This window comes from Nymphalis io, chromosome 3 (genome assembly GCF_905147045.1).
Source record: "Nymphalis io chromosome 3, ilAglIoxx1.1, whole genome shotgun sequence".
NCBI lineage: Eukaryota > Metazoa > Arthropoda > Insecta > Lepidoptera > Nymphalidae > Nymphalis > Nymphalis io.
In genome coordinates this window covers 8,882,620-8,904,343 of record NC_065890.1, presented here as the reverse complement: position 1 = coordinate 8,904,343, position 21,724 = coordinate 8,882,620, and the positions used below count along the sequence as shown (strand labels likewise).

The following is a 21,724-nucleotide window of genomic DNA, read 5'->3' as shown; positions in this document are numbered from 1 at the left end:
AGGAGCGCAGGGGCAATCCTAGTTAAGAAAATCTGGGCTTAACAATAAAATTTATACCTATTCTAATCTAATCTAAATTGTTATTAAAACCAAAATATAGAACAATTATTAATGATTAAGTATATAAAAATTTAAAAAAGTAAGATCGAAAATAAATGAATAATCTATATTTCTGAATAAAATCAATATTTGATTCTTTGGCCCAGAAGTAAATCCTTGCTGCATCATTGACGATATATACTTAGACTTAATTATTTCAGTCAAAACTTATAATGCGTTCACAATTGACTATAAATTGATCAATTCAATTCAGATATAAGATGTAAAGACTAGTTCTCGACGATGTAAGGTAATATGAAGTTAGCTCACTGATACAGTTTTTCATAATCAGGTTTAAATTCCGTAAGTTGTTTTAAATAAATGTCAATTCATTTCGCAGTGACTGAGATCCTCTAATGGCAATAGTGACCTTTTAATAATACCTTAAAATAAATCATTTGTTTTTTTCTACCTTGAATCATATTGTATGTCTGTTTATCCACCTGTAACAAATAAATGGTATTCACATGAACATTGTCATATGAAATCTTTTAATTTGAGCTATACACAAGTTTTTTTTATCCTTAGACAAATGCTCGACGTCTAATTATATTACTATCTAATTATATTATATTGCTTTTTAAATTATAAATATATTTATATTTGCAATAAACATTAGCAAATGATTTAAGAAGCAATGATTTATAACAATTGATTGTATTTATTTAAATAAAAACTTTTACACCAGTTAAAATTGCTATAAATATCGTTTTTAATCATTTTTTCTCAAGAAACAAAAGACAAAACATTAAAAGATATTGGTACACATCTTTTTTATTAAGAATCGAACTTATGATAAAACTAATCTTTTTGAAACCTGCTTTGCTATATGTTCTGTCTGATTGTATTTTTACGACCAACCTCAATGACTAGCTAAGTTCGCAAAGCAAGAGATTACTAACTGCATATTCTGAGTAATTCAAACATCGATGCACTTTTTGTTTCCTCTCTCATAAATCATAATCCGATGGGACGGCAAACCGACACGACCGGAGAGAGATCAACCGCTTGATCACCTACACAGCGTGGTTTCCAAGGCACGGGAATGAAAATATATCGAAAACTTTCAACTTTTTAAATTCAGGCTGATATTAAGAGTTACTTGGCGGAATAACTTAAATATAATATCCGTCAATAAATATTGCACATCGATCATAAGGGCACAGCCCTTGGAACTGCCACCACCAGACCCCATCATAGAGGGGGATGAGTGAAATACCCTACGGCCTTATCATACTTTACCGTAGCTGAACAATGACTGAGGAACGTCACATAGGTAGTGTGCAACATATATAACGCTTTACGAGGCCGAAATTAGCCGATTGTTTCTTTTCAAAAGTCGAAGTGCAATATTTAGTGACGGGGACTATATATTTTTATTTTCCTAAATTATGACCTTAACCTACATCAATGAGCCCCTTAGCTAGGTTCGGGTTTGATATTGTTCTGTGTCCTAATTAAAGTATTTTATTGATTTGCTCAGACGCGTATTTATTTAACGGAGTTTTTAAGGTCTTTGGTATATAAATAATGTTAGTTTTTCCTTAGTGATTAAAAAACGAATTATTTAGTTCAACAATTTATTCTTTATATGAAAATGCAATATATAAATAACTATTTAACTAAAATACAGACAATTCGAATTGTTTAACAAAACATACGAGCTTGTGTGTACGGTAGAATAAATATGATAAAGTTTAATGCGTTTCCAATTGAAACAGTTGGCAGTGATTTATTAGAATTTGTTAAGCATTTAACATGATGTAGGTATATGTTTTTATATTCCCAAATAAGTAAAAATATCACAATTTAACTTATTTCTAAACTTTTATTAACAATTTAAAAAAGTGTATTCGATGATTTCTAATTTAATTTAAGCTACATTAATTTTATTCCACTAATATTGTAGTTCTTATTCATTTTCAACGAAAATATTGTAACTGTTTTCAACAATGTAACCGACTCTTAAATATTTTGAAAAGTCCGAGAAATTTAGTGCTATTCGAATCTTAACAATATACTCGCTCTTATAGTATTAATGTCAAACAATTTTTATGTTGAAGGTTAAAATATATCAAGTTTTCAAATATGTATGTTTTGCACTATGCTATACGCAGGTATATAAGTATATTGTATACATAAGAATACAATCATGTTATTGCTGCAAATGCATTAGGTGGCAATGCAAATGCTTAGTTGCTGGGAATTTATCGTATTAAAGATTATGTAATTTTTTATATTTCAAACAAGTAAAATCGTAATGTAAAAACATTAAAAAAAACTTATAAACAGGTGTCCTATTAAATGGAAGCTGATTGGCCTTGAAAATCGATGAATTTGTAGTGTTTTGACAAAAATTATTATGTTAATAAGTTAAGTACAATTTATAATTATAAATATTTACTTAAGATTATGTATAATATTTATTTATATAATAATAAAAATAAGGCATATTTCCACTATTGTTGAAAATATGTTATAAGATTTTAAGTGTAATTTGTGCCATGATAATAAAATTTTGTCACTCAATTAATAAATTTAATAAATTAACTTATATTTTATATCTATTTATGCTTATCTTCAATAATCCACTCAATACCATTTCCAGGTAAAGGGCTGTTAATAAAGGGAGACATCCATGAGAGGTGCCATCTATGCCCAAATACTTCAATTAGATTAAGTTTAAGCCCTTTGTCATAAGATACTCCTTTAACATTTGGTTTGGTTTCTGGAGTTATTTTACCTTTCAATATATTATTAAAATGAAATATAAAAAGAAAACCAGTAAATGCACCTATAATGAAATTTATCTCCACTAAAAATACATATAAAGTCTCTTCTCCAAAATCAATCACAAAAGTAGCAAGTGGAAATACAAACTGTGCTATGATCAGTCCATGGTTCCATTTTATAAAGGTACTTAAAAATATTACATTATAATAGAACGAGTACACCATAGCAATGAATATATATAGTGTAAAGAACATGAAATATCTATGATTATAATAACCAACGCAACAAGCAAAAAATGTACAATGGTGATCTCTCTTTAGAATGCATGTATCACAGGTATCACAGTGCCAGGCACGAGGAGGTCGTAGACACTCACATATTGAACACATCGTCCAGTCTTCTTTGTGTCCACTTTCCAAAACTTTTCCTCTTATACTTGTATCAGTAAACATACCATATATCATATTTCCAACAATGTTAATTAAAAGAAATGTTGCACAGACATAATGCATAATATAATAAATACTCCATATTTCAACCACAGTGGGTAACACAACACAAAGTTCAAAATATATAAACCCTGGTACTAAAACGAAAACTATTAAAAGATACACACTGTGCTCCAGAAATCTCTTCAGCTGTTTATTTTGAAATTTTGGTACTGTTATTAACATTTTAAAATTAGAATTAGTCTATTGTTTGATTTATAAGCTTTCTTTTGAGAACCCTTGTTTATAAAATGTGTACAGTTTTATCTGGGATGATTTTATTTATGTTTTCAGGGATAAATTCTTCAAACACATGTCAATTCTGAAAATAAAATTTTATTATAATAATGATAGAAAAATAATAAATGATCAGATTTTTTTCACATGGAATTATACAAAGATTATACAAGTTGTATGCTAGTCAAAATATAGTTATTTATAAAGTGCACCTATGTATACTTTACATCAATGGTATAAAAACATTATTGAATAACTGGATATTTATCAAGCTTTTATATACCTTGTTATGTCTTAATTTATACATGTAGTTCATTGTACTATTATGTTTATAAACGCCTAAAAGGCAGGTAGCTCTAATTTATTAATTAATAGTTTATAGTGTTTCAGACAAATTTAATTTAAGTTAAATTTATTATAATGTAACTGCTGCTACACTTGACGTCTCTATAGAATATACCTACTTAATACTACACTATGACAGTAACAATATTGATATTTGACATTTGATTTATTAACATCTGCTGTCTATTTAAATATCACGTAAAAAATAAGTTAAAGTTTATTATAGAATTATTTACATTTTAGCCTTAAATAAATACAAATTAAAAATGTCTACTGTACAAATCGTGACCACGTGGAATGGTGGTATGAAAGCTAAATATTAATAAAAAAATAAAGAAAGTATGTATTCGTTTCTTAATTATTTATTTGTCCTACAATATTATGTCTCCTCCTATCCAGAGTGGAGTGCGCTCACGAAGGTTGACAGTGATAAAACTTTTTGAAATCGATGCGTCATTCGTCGTTATGGATTTTGAAGAGACGGTCGTTGTCTGCGAACTCTTACGCCAGAAAAAAAGCCATATATGAGAAATAAAAGCATTATATATTTTTTTTCGATATTTCCGAATGAATGTTGGAAGTTTTAATGATTTACTTCGCACTTTAGAACCTGCTTTATCTAAATATTCTTTTAACTTTTTATCCCGTGCGCGCTAGCTCTTAAGACTTGATTAACTTTGTCACTGTCATAAAGTATGACGTAATTCAAGACCATAGTAATTTCTATCCTTTAAAAAATAGACTTAGTTAATGGAACTAAATTATTATATCATATATATATATATATATATTATATATTTATATATATTATATATATATGTTATATAATGGCAGCCGTAGGTTAAAGAAAAACAATTGTTAGATTTACATATCTCATTCTACTTGCGAAGTAATAATTCGATATTGACTATACAGACTACTGTAGTATGTATTAGGTGTAACTTAGTATATATATATCCTATAGCTCTACGACTATATAATTAGCGACGTCATAAATAAACAAACAGTATCATTTCAACATTCGTGTGTTTCAATACTCTCTTCCCTACACTACTTGCACTGTATTCTTAGACAAAATTTTCGTTAAGCAGAATTTAATAGTTCTTCATGTTTATATGCTCGAAATTGAAATTTTAACAGCATTTTTAATGTCGGTGTGGCCATGTAATAAAACTACATGTATTTAAATAATAATAGTATTTAATTATAAAGTATGATTTTTGCAAATAACGTTTCATTAATTCAGAAAATAGGAATTTACAAAACGCTCAAGTTACATGCTCATTTTCGTATCATTAGGTTATACATATAGCAAAAATATATTTTCCTTAAGACTAAATAAATATGACCAATATATTTTCAATCATTCTAACTACAAAATCAACCACTCTTAATTAATAATATAGGTTTTAAAAATGTCATTATTATAACAATGTAAGTCTGACTATGGATAAACCAACATTTTCAAAGTTAACTACAGGTTTATTTTTTTGTGAAAATTGTTAGAAGTTTCGAAATATCATGCAAAACAAGGCAGTCAAAATATGGAAGAGCTGCGATAATGAAGTAAATGTATAGTATAGCGGGTCCTTTTTCTCAGCTCATCTAATTAATTATTGTAAAATTTCTTGTTGGAGTCTCTCGCCATGTCTACCAGAGTCTGTGCTGGCTTGAATGGTGCTCCATATAGTCCCTGATATTCTTCCATCTTCTTCACCAATTTGTCAGCACCAAATTGATCAACCCATCTGTCAATTTGAAATTTTTATAATTGTTACTAATAAATTGTTCCCAAATTTGTTAATTGAGACAAAATATTGTTTTGCTATTCTATAACTACAACACTACTTTAAGATTAAAATCTAAAGGTTGAGCGAGAAGTACAGAAATTTAATTAGTAATTTTTCAAATTTTATTATTTAAAATATCAAATATTCAAAGTTAAATTATATTATAACATATTCTTACCACAAAATGAGCGAAGGCAAAAAAACAACTGTGACATTGAATTGATATGATTTTATGGGCCAAGACCTTGAATAATTTATGATTTTCAATATGGATTCAGAAAATAATGTCATCATGAATTCAAATAAAATTATAATTTTATAGAAGTAGTTCAGTGGAATAGCATTATATTATAAATAAAACAGAAAATTGCATGTAATACGAAAATTATTTATCTGTATTTTTGTAAGAGTTGATTATATTTATTCCTTCTTCAAGAACATGCTATAGGTAGTTGATAAATAATATGTACTATTATATTACAAGATTAATTTGGTCATATATTTACCGGAAAGGTCCACCTGTGAATGGAGGGAATCCTAAGCCAAATACGGCGCCCACGTCACCTTCTAGAGGACTATGAAGAATTTTTTCCTCTAATGATAATACTGCTTCGTTAACAAACCTAAAAATAAGTAAAAAGCTTTAGAATTGTTAGAACAAAAACGAACAGTAAATCATGTCATATTTCTCAACACATACCGAGATACCATTCTCAATTGTTGATCTTCAACTGTGTTAGCACCACGGGGTTCTAGAGAGTATCTGTCTTTTAATAATTGTACAGCTTCCTGATTAACATCGCGGTTTTTGGTTCCCTTTTCATATACATAGAAACCTTTGCCAGACTTTCTTCCCATGAACCCAGCTTTAACAAGATCTTGCATTATGTTCAAGTCTCCACCACTAATGCGATCACCGAAAGCCTTAAAAAAATATTAGTTGTAAACATTTAAAAACGTATGACTTATTGCAAATTAGATTTTTAAGTTACTAAAAACTAAACCTTATATAAATCAACAGCAATGTGAGATCCAACATCAATGCCGACTTCATCAGCTAGTGTGGCAGCACCTACAGGGAAACCAAACTGCTTTGTCATATTATCTAGATCCTTAGGATCTACACCCTCTTGCAGTAACCTGTAAAAATGAAAATAATAAGTTTTGTACAAGATAAACATACTAAAACTGCTTTCTGATTACTAATTTCTCATTTTATACTTTTTTGAAGGCAAGGTAATGCAAATGTATTTTTATGTGTTGTCCTCCTTGCTTTTATAAGTCCTGACCCCAAAACTCGCTGATCAAGTATTACAAATATGAATACACTATTTCAAATTATCCCTAATTTACATCAGCGAAGTTGGACAGTGAGTGGTATATATATTACATAAGATGATATGAATATTATGCATGTATGTGGTTCTATCTGCTTGATATATATCTTTTTTTTTACTATTATTACAAATTATTTACTACATATTAAAAGTTGTAGACAAAAATGTTGATAACCATTTCATGAAATTGTTTTATTTTGTTGGTGCTATATTAATAATGTAGGTATTTGAAATTTAAATCACCTCATAGCCTCACTGAGCATAGTGGATAAAATGCGCGTGGTGTAGAAGCCGGGTCCGTCTCCGACGGTGATGACCACCTTGCCTTGCTTCAGTCCCACGGCCACGGCAGCGGCAGATGTGTCGTCGCTGGTTCCGGGGTGGCGGATGATTTCCAACAGTTGCATCTTGTCCACCGGCGAGAAGTAGTGCATACCTGGTTTAAGTCTTGTTTTTTAGTTAACATTTGACAACAAATGCAATAATAAACAAAAATCATCCAATTAAGAATAAATATTACTGTAAAGTAAATGCTTAATAAAGCATACATTTTCTTTTTATTTGAGAGTGTCACTAAAGAGGTTTAGCGTCATTAAGTTCGGCCTACGTTCATATTTTCAACAGATCATAATATGCGAATTCATAATGAATATCATAGACTATTAAAGTACCAGTCCAGTGCCAGGCCATTTGACTTTCTACTAATAATAAAAAAAAATTACTAACCAATAACCTTATCTGGTCGGCTACTGCCAGCTGCTATCTTAGTAATAGGAATAGCACTGGTGTTGGTGGCAATAATGCAATGTTTGGGGACTACTGCCTCTAACTCTTTGATTACTTTGTGCTTGATGTTGATGTCCTCAAACACTGCTTCAATCACACAGTCAGTATTCTTGAACTTGCTGTAGTCCAGAGTTGGTAGTAGGTTTGACATAAATTTGTCTTTTTGTAACCTAAAAATAAGTTATATCAAAGTTAGTATTAATAAAATGAGGTGAGTAAAATAAGAATTTTAATTTTTTATTACTAATTTTATTGTAAATTTAATGATTGAATTGGTTATGTGTAATATTATTTGTATATTTAATAAAATTTACATAAAGACAATATTTCATTTTATAATATAATTGACTTACGAAGAAACTCGCTTCCTTTTAACAGCATTCACAAGGCCATTCTGAATTTGTCCAACACCACGGTAAAGGCCAGCATTGGTTGCATCTTTCATGACAACTTTGTAACCTTTGTCAATGGATACCTGCACAATACCTGCACCCATCAGTCCGGCGCCAAGAACACCAATCTAGATTAAACAAAAGAAATTTTGATTAAATATATAATTATTATTAAATAATTAATTAATAAACATACTTACATTCTTAACTTCGACTTGGGATTTTCCAAATCTGTTTTTTTTGCACTCTGTCTGTCCCCGGAAGAGGCCGATAAGCCCCTTGCTCTGTGGCGTCATGGCTAGCTCACCAAAGCCGTCGGCCTCTGCTTCATAACCAGCAACAGGGCCCTTATCAACTCCAGTCCTTACTACATCAAGAATCTATCAAAAAAATAAGGAATATTTTATTATATAAATAAAATCAATTATATATATCATTACATTAATATAAAATTTGAATTGAAGTGTATTTATTTTATTACTTTGTAATTAAATAAAGAATTTGGGTCTTACTTTAAGTGGAGCGGGATATAAACCACGAGATGCCTTCATTACTTGGTCTCTCGCTTTTTTGAAAATCATATTCTTCACATAGTCTAACTGCATGACGGAAGCTGTTATTTTATTAACTAACCCCTTTTTAGATCGATCGACTGATATTTTTCCTGAAGCAATATCTTTTGCTACTAGGACAGCAACATTCTCAAGGTACTTCATAGTGTTGCTTTCAGGCTGACCCATGCCTTAAAAAAAATAATGCTTTATAAGAATTTCCTTAAATAGTTACAATGCCTCATACTTCACTTAATAAGCTTCAATTCATAGCTTTGTAAAGAGAAGTCACTATCAGTCAACTAATTTATAATAAAGATAAATTAAAATCTTCATTGTCTTGTACTGGAACTGGACTTGTGGGAATTTTCCACTATTTTAATTTTAGAAATATTTTATTTGAAGTAGTCTATAAGCTTAAAATAGTTGTTACTAATTTATTAGTTAGAAAGTTGGCACGCCGTCTTATTATATTTACAAGTTGTTGTGGTGATGTAACAATAAAACATAATCAATCATATCACTTGCCTGGTCCCAGAGGTGACACTAATAAATCAACTATTCCAAGTTTCTTTGCTTTGTCTGCCTTGACAGTTTTTCCAGTAAGTGCTAGGTCCAAAGTTGTAGGAATTGATGTTAGTTTAGGCATCCTAATAAAAATAAAAATTTTATAAGCAAATAGTATGGGTATTTAATAAAAAAAAAAATTGCTTAGGATTAAGAACAGTTTAAAAAAGTGAGTTTAGTGAGTGATAAGTTTATGAATTGTTTTACCTTTGAGTACCCCCACCTCCAGGTAAAAGTCCGAGCATGACTTCAGGAAGGCCAAAACCTGTCTTTGAATCTTTAACAGCAATTCTATATTTGCAAGCCAGAGCTGTCTCCAGCCCTCCACCAAGACAACTGCCTTGTATAGCTGCTATATATGGCTTGCGTGATGTTTCAATTCTTTTGAAGATATCATGACCTATTAAATGCATTAAAAATGTTAAGAACCCAAATTTTATGAATAGAATATTTTTTTTTCATCAAGTTTAGAGCATTGTTGTTACTTATAGTAATACTTCGTATCTTATCAATTTTTAGTATTAAATTGAGGAATGTATACCATTTTTAGAGAGAGCTACAACTTCTTCTTTAGTTTTGCAATTTTCAAGCATAGTTATATCAGCCCCAGCTATGAAGCATCCTGGCTTTCCTGATATCAAAACGGCAGCTTCAATTGATGGGTTTGATTCAACTTCATTGATAATGTTCCTAACTTCATCCATAACAGCTACATTTAATGAGTTAACCTGTACAATAAAGTTTAAAACAAATATATAATGTTTATGGATTTATCTCTATTTATTATTTTTTACAAATATATATATATATATATATATATATATATATATATATATATATGGTTTAAATAGAAACTGTTTGCGAGTTTACTAATTTAAAAATAAGAAATCCCGGTATATAGATATAATCATTTTATAAAATTTAAAATACAATTTTATACTAAGATAGACTTAGTTTTATCACCTTTCTTTTATATTTTAACTTGTACAAGATAATATCAATACAAAACTTGAAATTCTTACCTTAACATTAGGTGAATCTAATGTAACAACATATACTCCGTTTACTAATTTACATTTCGTGTGGACTTGTGAAGTGGCTGCTGCAGCATAGGATCTGCTATGCAGCCCTAAAAAAAATCAATATCAGAAAAATGTTAAAAAAGTGTATAGCTTAAGTAAAAAAGAAAAACTTTTTATATACAAAAAAAAAGTTTTCAAAAAGTACAGTAAATCATATAATACTTACTATTTAAGAAATTCACATTATTGCGTCTTTTAAGGATCTTTAGTGCGTTAAACATCTTACTATTAGACATGTTTAAGCACTAATTATGTAAAAAAGAACTTTAAAACTAAAAATAAGTTTAATAATAACTAAAGAATTTTGGACCCAGACTTTGAACCTAAACTTTCTCGTCGGATGGAGGTGATAAATAGGGGTAAGGGCAGACTGAAACGTGAGGGGAAAGGATAGTGACAGCTTCGCAGATAAGAAATATACAATTCTGTTAACAGATAACTTAATCTTCCAAAGTGATGAATCAAATACCATAAAACAAAATAATAGTATATGATATTTAATAATTTAAATAAAATTTTACATTTCTAGATGTTTTTTAATAAACATTTGTAGTGATATTAAACCTCATTTAGTCTTTATTCTTTTATAATTGCATATGTCACTTATTTACTTATTTTGTGGAATAAAACCTTCAAGTCAAGGTTTTGTCTTATTACAATTTATTCCACATAATTATTTAATGTATTTACAAAATGGATAAATACTTAAAACCTGATCGTTTAGATGTTGATCCCTCTGATAGTTCCGCAGCGAAACATTGGGAACATTGGAAAATAACATTTGAAAGCTTTCAATCGTCTTCTGATTTACTTCAATCGACTGAAAAGATACTCGCTTCTCTTAAAACATTGGATTTACTAATTAACCATCTTTCATTATTATCTATACAAGCGAATGTTCTACATATGAAATGGCACTGTACATATTGGATAAACCATTTATAAAACCAAAAAATATAATTTTCGCCAGACCCTATCTAGCTACGAGAAAACAGCAAATTGAAGAGTCGATAGACAACTATTTTTTTTTTTTATATTCGCCGGGAGGGCAAATGACTCTACTCCACCTGATGATAAGTGGTAGTAGAGTCCAAACGCGACGACGGCCAGTACAGACGGGAAAAATGTTCTGCACTAGCCGCCTTCGCCTTGCCGGCCCGCAAGATGCCTCTTCACGCCTCGTTTGAAGGAACCCGGGTTGTAAGAGGAGGGGAACACGTGAGCTGGTAAGGAATTCCATTTTTTGGAAGTGTGACAAAGAAAGGAGTTGCCAAATTTCTTTGTTCGCGATGGAATTGATGTCACAGTTAGGCGGTGACATCGAGAACCAGCTCGCGTGGATTTAAGAAGGAAAATTTATTAAGATTTATTTACAAGCTTTAAAAAAATTAGCATATATTAAAATCACATTCTTTATAATAATATCAAGTATTATTATAATATCAAGTATTATTATAAAGAATGTGATTTTAAAAATGTTGATGCAGAAACAAATAAAATGTTAATATACACATTGAGATTAATAAGATATTTAATAAAATAAAAGTATAAAATTCTGCAATCGGCCATTTTATTTGAAACACCAATCAGAGCGAATGACGTCACGCCTCTGTATCTATAGCCGTTTCTCTTGAACAGTTGTTGTGTTTACGCGTTTCAAAAATGAGTCGTTGGTTATTCGCGTTTTTGTGAAGAAAATAAAACATCCAACATCTATCAATGATGGAGCAAGGTTTTGTTAAGGCAAATTCCTCTAATTTTCCCAGGATTTGTGTGTTGCTCATCTGAATTTCGAAATGTGAAAACTTCCTTGTAAGTACATTTTTATTTATCTTTAGTGTTATCATAGGTTTTTTTTCTGTTAGCTATATAGTATTACTCGCATATGAAGAGCCCTAATATTTTTACCAGTAAGAACTTTTAAGACAATATTTCATTTAGCTCCACTAGTACTGAATTTGTGAATTTACATTTTTACGAATACTTCTATAATTCTAAATATATAATAAATCTTTATTAATCTCTGCCTCAATTTGCAATTTCTTCAAAATGTTCTGTAACCATACTTTCTTTTAATTGCTTTTCAGATTCTTCAAGAACCATCATCTTTAATTGCTTACTTATATATGGTCGTTCTGCTTCTGTAGATTGTTCTTCGATCTGGTTGGCATTCGAATGTATTTTTACATAGAGGGACCGCACACCACTTGTAAACCTTAGGAAATACGCAATATTTTCTACCTTTCTTCGTTGAGTATAGACATAATAGAACATTTACTGTCGTTTATTGAGGCATGACGTCACGTGCAGGCGCCATGACACCTGGTGGTGTTTTCGAGCGAAATTCAAAATAGGTAAATGAAAATGCAATTATTTGCGTAAATAGTTAGTTTATTACTGAAATAAAAATATTTTCAGTAATAGTAGACGTGTACCTACATTATAGAAGGTTATTTCAAAATCAATCATCATGCCTATTCACGCTATATCTCACAATAAAATATTTCCATTCAGATTTAATACAAAAATTTCAATCACTTTAATCAGACACCTGCTTTGCATGCAATTGATTATAGTCTTCCTTTAACTGTTGAGACAGACGCCTCTGATCATTCTATTGCTGCTGTCTTTTCGTAAGATGGTCGACCTGTCCTTTTCTTTTCTAAAACACTAAATGTAACAGAACAAAATCATTCAGCCATTGAAAAGGAAGCTTATGCGATCGTAGAAGTTTTAAAAAAATGGAGACATTATCTAATTGGGAAACCTTTTTGATTAATAACTTATCGAACATCTGTATAACGAAAATGATGTTGCAGATGCATTATCACGCATATGTTCCTCAATTCAAGTACATACATTGCATGAAGCTTTATGTCATCCTGGAATTACAAGTATGGCTCACTTGATTAAAACAAAGAATTTACCATACTCTATTGAGGACATTAGAAATATGACAAGATCTTTTCGTGTTTGTTCAGAAATAAAGCCTAATTATGTACGAAATACTATTCCCAGTCTTAACTTAATTAAACCAACAGCTCCATTTTAAAGATTAAGTGTAGATTTTAAATGATCAATTCCCAGTAATACGAAAAACAACTACATACTGACTGTAATTGATGACTATTCGCGTTTTCCGTTTGCTTTTCCTTGTACCGATATTTCTGCAAAAACTGTTATTAAACATCTACATGAAATTTTTCTCATTTTTGGTATGCCCTGTTTTATAAATTTTTAACGTGGTAAAGCATTCATGTCTTCCGATTTAAAAGAATTCCTATATAATCGTGGTCGAACTACACCATACAATCCTTAAGGGAATGTTCAAGTAGAACGCCTTAATGCTACTGTGTGGAAAGCTGTACAACTAGCTTTACGCTCAAAGAACATGTCTATTCAGAATTGGGAATTAGCCCTTCCTTAAGCATTACATTTAATCCGCTCTCTTCTTTGTCCTGCTACAAATTGCGCACCGCATGAAAGAACGTTTGTGCACACTAGAAGTTCAGCAAATGGTGTGCCAAGCTGTTTAATTCATTCAGATCATGCTTTTATGCGAAGATTCAATCGCGCCAGTAAATATCAACCGCTAGTCAAAGAGGTTTAACTGCTTCACGTAAATTCTGATTATTCTCACGTTCGTTTGTCAGATGGTAGATAAACTACCGTGTCAAATCGCAATTTAGCACATTTAGGCCAAAATAATGGAGAAATTAATATATTCATGTAGATAATTTATCTTCCAATGAAATATCAAGTGATGTAGAAAATCAATCAGCAAGGGAAGATAATACATACGATTCTTCTTCACCTGAAAGTAAAGCTTATGAATCTACAGAAGAGCAACTGACTAAAGTAGGTCACTCTCATTCAACAGAAGAGGAATCAAATTTACATAGATCAAATAGAGAGCGCAGACTTCCTATTCGCTTCCAAGACTATGTTTTAAATTAAAGTGTGGGTGACTATAGTCATATTAAACTTTAGTCTTTATTCTTTTATAATGTCATATGTCACTTATTTACTTATTATGTGGAATAAACATTTCAAGTCAAGGTTTTGTCTTGTTACAACATTTATATGAAAATCCTAGTAAGTAACATTTTACTAGTAAAGACTGGCTTAATTGTAAAATATTAAGTAAAACGAATAAAATTATAATCATTTAATAAAATGGTATTTTATAAGAGTTATTGCTCGGACAATCCAATTTGAGTAAGTGTAAAAATATTTTTAAATAGGGACATGTCAATGTAACTTAGATTATTAATCTTACAATTCAAGAATAAGTATTTAATTATTTAATTTAGATGAAATGAATAGTAATATTTTATTTAAGAATACTATTTAATAACATTAAAAATTTAAATTAAATGAATTAGATTCTAAATAATTATTAATTTTTTATTAGTATTTTTTATAGTGATTTATTAGTAATATGTAATAAAAATAATTTTGTATACTTAACTCAATAGATTTATATTTATTAAAGGATTTAACAATAATTCCTTTATCAGAGGTGGAAGCAATGTTATTATAAATGGTTAATACAATTTAAGCTCATTTATGTCTATGGTAACAAATTTTTACTAGAAAAAAAGTTTTGATGTTAATTATCTTCGACTTCTGTACACGAGATTATAAAAGACACACCAAGGACAATAATTTTTAAAAATATTAAACAAATATATAAACAGCAGTAAAAATAGCTTGGAGAGATGCTTTAATATTTTTATCACATAATTTCACAGAAATAACAGTTACTGGATGAGCCTTATGTTCGATGGCTAGTTTCTACCAGAAAGCCAAATTTTCGGAAGAATAAAATAAGAACTTACAGCTTTAGAACTTGCGAAGGCTATAATATAATTCGTATAATTTGACATGTTTATGTGAAATAGTTTTTGAGTTATGAAAGGGTCAAAAGTGGCTTCAAATGGGTCGCGTAATATTACACACGGTGCTGCTCGCCAGTTCTGTTAGCTTGAACTTGGCTTGACACGCTACCACGTGTCTAGATGTTCAATTCTTATTTTATTATCTATGATTACTAAATATTTTTTGATTGATTTTACAACACTAATTTTACCTATATCGATAAATATTTATTATAAATTAAATACCTCGGATATTTTTTAGAGATTACTGTGCAGATTTTAAGTCTGCTTTCACCAATATTTATTATTAGCAATGTATGCAATGTATAATTACATTTATACACATTACACATTTATAATGAAAACTTCTATGGCGTGCGCTATATTAATTTACAAAATCATATGAAAATAATGTTTGGTGGAATTGTTGAACATGACCTAATCGGCATCGTCCCAATCGAACATTGCTTGGAGCTTGGATTTGGGCTTCACTAGCTTGTGACCTGTAGATCTCGACAACTGTGCAGTCATTTGCGTACCCATTTGATACCAGGCATCAGCAGGTCATTGTGAAGCAGATTTATTGTCACCAAGAACAAATGCCGGTATTCCCCAAGAGTTATCCTGGGGAACACCGACATTTATAGCCATTTGATTTGATCTGACGAGTGGCCATCAACCTCCTCTCGTAACGATCGGTTCCTTAGGAAGTCTGAAATCCACGCACACAGGCTAGTAGGCCATAATAAGGAAGTTTGCATATAAGGCCATTATGCCAAACCCTGTCAAAGGCCTTCGAGATATGAAAGGAAACAGCAAGTGCCTCCCCATGTTTCTTATAATTCATCAAACTGCGCTTTTTATCATCTAATGTTTGTGGAGTAATACGATTTATTCATTAGTAATGTTTTGTTTAACATAAGATATTTTTTATTTATTAAATGGCAAAATTGAAATTAGTTGCGAGACTTCATTACAGAAATGAATGCCTTGACCAAGGAATGATGAATTTGCGGAAACGGAAATTCGGTATTACAAGTATATCTTAACTTCATATGTTTATACAATGCTTGTCAATTTTATCGTATATGTATTTACGAATGTAACTTATATTGTGTTGTCACTGTACATTCGGGCAGAAGATCATTTACTGTAAAATATGTGGGTAGAGACACAATAAAAAAAGTAAATGTATAGTTGCATATAAATTGCTAAGTGTAGAAGGACGAGCAGTGGAAAGGAACATGTGGACTCTTATTCACTCGGACAGACTCAAATATAGATTTGAGTCTGAGTGAATTATTATTTAATTAGACATTGAACAATTTTTTCAATTTTTTTCAGTCGGGAGGGTTAGTAATTTATTGCGGAATAACTTTAATTATTTTAACAAACATTTATAGATATACAAAATACAAGAGCCATACGAAATTCAATTATATAGAATAAATGAATGGAACCTTAGGAGTTTTTTATATCGCTTAAATCCAGCTCACAGGAGTACATATTCCATTTTCAATGCTGATTAGGTGGGTACAGCTTGATAGGCGGTATTGTTTGTTTTTTTATCTCTATTACTTCTTATTAACCCTGGGGTTGTATATGCCGGGTGCCTCATATATAAATACATATATAAATCGTGAAAACATTTCACAAAACTTTAACTCACTTTATTCAATACGGTATTTACTTATTGCTTAATTTTCGAATCTAACATCATTCAATTATCTAACTTCTTGCATAATTATTAAAACAGTGTTTATATACTTTGCTAAAATTTACGCTTAAATATATCAAAAGACCTCGGATACGGCTCGTTTCCTTTCAATAACTGCATGAAGCTATACTCCATCAAAAGCTTTAGAAGTGTAATTACCCTGTGACGCAGGCTTATTTAGGGTTAGCATAGCTTTTTTAAGTAAAATCATTAAATATTTTATTAAAAGTAAATCTAATATAAAAAATCGATTATTTTAATCAAATAGTTAACAGTTATTATTGCTCAACATTTTTTTATATAATTTATTTGTAATTTAAATGACACTCACTAGTATTGACTGTCTCGTTGGTCTATTGGCTAAATAAAAAGCCGCACCTTCCGAGATCCGAAACCTCAGGACGGGCCTATAAAAAGTTACTGGGTTTTTCTGTTGAAAATTCTCAGTAGCAGCCCGTGGTCTGGAAGTTGGAAGTTTATATACTATTGTGCCTTGGAAAGTACGTAAATCCGTTGGTACTTCCCGTGGGATTATGAGATAGCATGTGTGTTTGGGCATATACCTGTGCACTATATTATGTTCTGCACAGTTGGCTCATTTCTCGTTAGATTGACTGCCGTGGCCGAAATGGTATGGAACAAGAACATTATCATCATCACATCGCACCGAACCAATACAAGAATTTTATTAACCCGAAATGTTTGATAAGATTATGAATCGTTTTATCAATGGTTTTTCTTCAGTAACGGGTCAAAATAAATAAGTACTTAGTAAATGATATGATTTTGGTAAGTGGCAGCCCTAAGTCCGTCTGCTTTTGATTTTCTGAAAATGGGGTGGCGAGTAACTACTGGCCTTCGTCGCCTTGAATACAGGGATGGATTACAACAAGTGCGACTTTACTGGTTCCACTTGCTTCTAAAATATTGTACAATAGACCCGTGACATTTCAATTCAATTCAATGAATGAGTTTCAATTATAAAACTATATTAAAGCTCATATTTGTATTCTGACTTGAAAGACCATCACCGCTGGTATATGCCATCTAAATGAACTACAAAATATATTATTTTGCTACCCTCCATATATCTATAATATATTGATAGAAAAAGTGTAAATGAATTAAAAAATAACCAATTAGGCTTGCATATTCACTTTATAAACTTAATTATACAATGAATCAGGAAAACGAAATAACGCACTAGTTTTTAAAAAATATTCCGAAATTAAAAATACTTACACACTTTAACTCTAATAGATATATATTGACAGCGATTTCTTGTGAGTTGTTAACGGCGCGAAAGCAAAGAAGCAAGTCCGCTATTCTCTTCTTCTCTTCAATGCACGCTTTACTATTTTAACCTCGGTAATTAGGTTTGACAGCTTGGAGGGGGTGCATCTTATAGACTCCATCATTTCTTATGGGTGCTAAAATTAATATAGAAATCTTTTTTTTTGTAACTTTATCATTGTCTTAAGCTAAAAATTAATTTTATTTATAACAGCCTTAAGTAATCTTTAATGTCACGCAAAAAATAAATATTTTATTTTATTCAAAACGAACAATGGTAGCCCTAGTAATCTCTTGACTTGCTAAGTGGGGGTGGCGGGAGGCTACCGACCGTCGTCGCCATAGTAACAGAGTACCGACTGCAACAAGTGGACCCTAAGATTTTTCTACTTCTGAGTGTAACATGAGAATGAGAATTATATATCCAGTCTATTCAAAATGTCGCATTTATTTCCTTCCTATAAAATTGAAACAAATGTTTGTGCAGTGTGTTTTAAACATAGCAAGCAGAGAACTTATTTTTATAGTCGATCACATGCCTAACAGCCATCCCTTGGGAACACTTTTGACGGTGGATTGGTGATCCGCCATCATAAGGGTTGTTGAGGCGCTAGTTTTGATTGATGTGGCTTACATAAAAAAAAATTCGTTAGCTTTTACAGATGTATTTCATATTTGGTTAATTTGGGTTGACTCTATTATACTACTCTACCTGAAACCACAATGCCTACGAAACTGAAAATTGGAATGCAATTAAATTATTAAAAAAATGGATTGGAATTAATACAAAATTACAATTTAAAATAAGAACATAAATATTGCTATATTTACTTATAATTAATTATATTCGTTGTGTATTTTTATTAATGCTTAAAATATTTCGAAGAACAACTATTATTTAAAAAAATGTTTATATTGAAAAAATATGTTTTCAACTAGACTTTCATAAAAAAAGTGGTTGGTATAATATATAAAATTATATTATAATTTTATTTAAAATACAGAAGAAAAAAAATGTATCGACATAACAATAATATATAATAAAAATGTTTTAAGAGAGCGAAAAAAAAAATTCATGACAAGGGTAAGAGAGGGTAAGTAGAGGAACATTTACGGGCTATAATATTAGTAATAGCTTACTTCTGTATATAAAATAAAGACGATTTTTAGAGAATTTCTTAGGTCAGATAAAACGTAAGGCAATCTTTTGTATTTAATAGATTTAGATTTTATCAAAGAAAGTCTTTTATGTGGTTATATTTTTTACCACAGTTGATATCGTGACATTATAAAAAAGGAAAAGCATATTATTATTACTATAGAAATATCCTCGTCAGATTTCCACAACTTCTCGAGTGTTGAGGGAATTGATTCAATTCCTCTTGTCTCGAGAGGGTGCCTCCCCTATTAATCTCACCTACCAGTATTGCGTTTCGATGAAAGTACGACTACATAAATCCAATATTTAGTACATTTTCATATTATTCTGTACATCACAATATAGATCATAAAATTGATCGGTTATTTTCTGAAGAAGTGCATGTAGGAGCAAAAATAGCATTAAGTTATTAATAAAAAAATTAATTTTAAACAAAGTCGTGTCATCAAATTATAAGATATTGATGTATGATTAATATTTCATTCGCACCACCTTTTTACCCAAGTGTTATCACTTTTCGTTTGCGTTCACTTAGTTAACTTTATTTTAAACTAAGACATATTATTCAAACTAAAATACCTACTTTTTACTATAGTTTTGTACAAGCATAATAAAATCATTAATGAACAAAAAAGTTTCTCTTATTAGAAATTGTTTGAGCTGTGAGAAACCAAACTTTAGCAATTCTTATTAATACAGGAAAAAAAAATTAATATTCTCGTGAGCGTCTTGCGAACTGATAGCACACCAATCTGTGATAAAATACTGAACAAGAGCCTTACTGAACTTTCTCAACGTCAAATACAACTATGTATACGTTTATCTGGGTATTATTTTTATTTCGCTTTTATTATACAGTTTAATTTCTAAATGATTATAGATCATTTTATTTTGTCATCAAATATAATTCATTATGTATTAAACAATTAAAGCTAAAACATAATATAATATAAACAATAAAAAATCATCATATTATTTTCGGAAAAAGGAAACTACTCAATAGACTTTTCTTTTATTAAGCAAGGTTCAGTCAGCCAGTGTAATTAAAGGCAAGGGACAAGACATCTTAGTTCCCAAAGTTGGTGGCACATATTTCTTACAGCGTCAATCTCTATGGGCGATGATGTCAACTTACCACCAGGTGGCCATTTGGCTGTCCGCCTACCTATTTTTTATAAAACATTGTGCTGTTACAACAAATAATTATTTAAAAGTCGCAAAACCTTACACACTGACTAATACTTATCAAAACTTTTGATGTCTGAATTATCACCTCGGTACAGTAGGATCGAGTCGGAGATTAGGAAACAATTTAGTATTCGATTTTATTTAGTAATCGAAATTACTCTCCATTCAAATGTTTGTTAATTATCTTTGACAAATAATATTGTTTCTAAGTGAAAGGTGTCGTTGTCAGCGCAATGATTCGAATACATCATACTTTATTTCCTACATATTTTTATGCAAAAAATAGTTGTAGTAAAAGTATGAAACAAAAGATGGTTTTAGTCATATTAACTAAAAAGTGTGTTGGCAATAGATTTGCATATCAGCCATTCTTTTTTGCTCAATATAGACAATTATATAATATAAATTTAAAAAAACCATGTAGTTAATTTTTTTGGCTATGCTTGTGTTAATCAGATATAAGAAAATATAAATTTATACTATGTTCTAAAAGTATATTCTTGTAATCGTAAAACTCTTTAGAATTTTTAATCCGTAAATATTTCATATTCATACATCTATGAGATCTTGAGTGCTAAATATATAAAATATTTTTTTACTATTAAAAGTTAATATGAACTGATGACAAATTAGTATTTCTTGTATCATAAGATAGTTTATCAATTAAACTTTTCACTTTAGTTAACGATACATAAGCAATTATAACTAAATTGACGAGTACAATCATAACGGATTTTATTTTAATTACTTTTTAAGTAAGTTCTAAGCGATAATCAAGGTCTTAGTTTTAAATCTTCAGTATTATAAATATTTACACATACATATTGTTATTTTTTTAAATTTATTTAAAAGTATAATTTTTTTTTTATTACTTCTCTTAGTTACATAGATTTTGAGCTCATAGAACAAATTGGCTAATAATTATTAATTATCTACTTTCGGAAACTCAATAATACTGACCCATATACTCTTCTTATATAGACCGTACCTATCTATGGGTATGACGAATCACAAAAAATGTATTATGTGCTTATAAAATAGCGGTTATTTAGTTTAATTTTATTGATCAAATTCTAACAT

General features: G+C 30.1%; 2 protein-coding genes across 3 annotated transcripts; both read right to left on the bottom strand.

Moving 5' to 3' along the window:
• Positions 1-2,435: 2,435 nt before the first annotated feature.
• LOC126780924 (probable palmitoyltransferase ZDHHC24) lies at positions 2,436-4,608 on the bottom strand. Of its 2 annotated transcripts, XM_050505620.1 has the most exons (3): positions 4,505-4,608; positions 3,841-4,402; positions 2,436-3,642 (listed from the first exon to the last, which is right to left on the bottom strand). In XM_050505620.1, exon 3 carries the CDS (start codon positions 3,504-3,506, stop codon positions 2,664-2,666), a length of 843 nt encoding a protein of 280 aa, XP_050361577.1. In that variant the 5' UTR covers positions 3,507-3,642; positions 3,841-4,402; positions 4,505-4,608; the 3' UTR covers positions 2,436-2,663. The 2 variants fall into 2 exon arrangements, with proteins under 2 accessions (XP_050361577.1, XP_050361576.1); XM_050505619.1 differs by having other exon boundaries at positions 3,841-4,608.
• A 476-nt stretch (positions 4,609-5,084) lies between these two features.
• LOC126781172 (trifunctional enzyme subunit alpha, mitochondrial) lies at positions 5,085-10,801 on the bottom strand. Its single transcript, XM_050506012.1, has 14 exons — positions 10,574-10,801; positions 10,348-10,454; positions 9,867-10,053; positions 9,533-9,725; positions 9,287-9,408; positions 8,720-8,949; positions 8,408-8,587; positions 8,169-8,335; positions 7,756-7,985; positions 7,273-7,465; positions 6,697-6,832; positions 6,393-6,616; positions 6,199-6,315; positions 5,085-5,650 (listed from the first exon to the last, which is right to left on the bottom strand). The coding sequence occupies exons 1-14, from the start codon at positions 10,641-10,643 to the stop codon at positions 5,512-5,514; spliced, it is 2,295 nt and encodes a 764-aa protein (XP_050361969.1). The 5' UTR covers positions 10,644-10,801; the 3' UTR covers positions 5,085-5,511.
• Positions 10,802-21,724: the final 10,923 nt, after the last annotated feature.

Excerpts from the sequence above, each read along its gene's own strand:
- LOC126780924 (XM_050505619.1), bottom strand. The coding sequence starts at position 3,506 with ATGTTAATAACAGTACCAAAATTTCAAAATAAACAGCTGAAGAGATTT.
- LOC126781172 (XM_050506012.1), bottom strand. The coding sequence starts at position 10,643 with ATGTCTAATAGTAAGATGTTTAACGCACTAAAGATCCTTAAAAGACGC. Across the intron at positions 8,336-8,407 it reads CCCAAGTCGAAGTTAAGAAT|ATTGGTGTTCTTGGCGCCGG; the intron begins GTAAGTATGTTT and ends TGTTTAATCTAG. Across the intron at positions 6,617-6,696 it reads TTGCTGTTGATTTATATAAG|GCTTTCGGTGATCGCATTAG; the intron begins GTTTAGTTTTTA and ends TATTTTTTTAAG.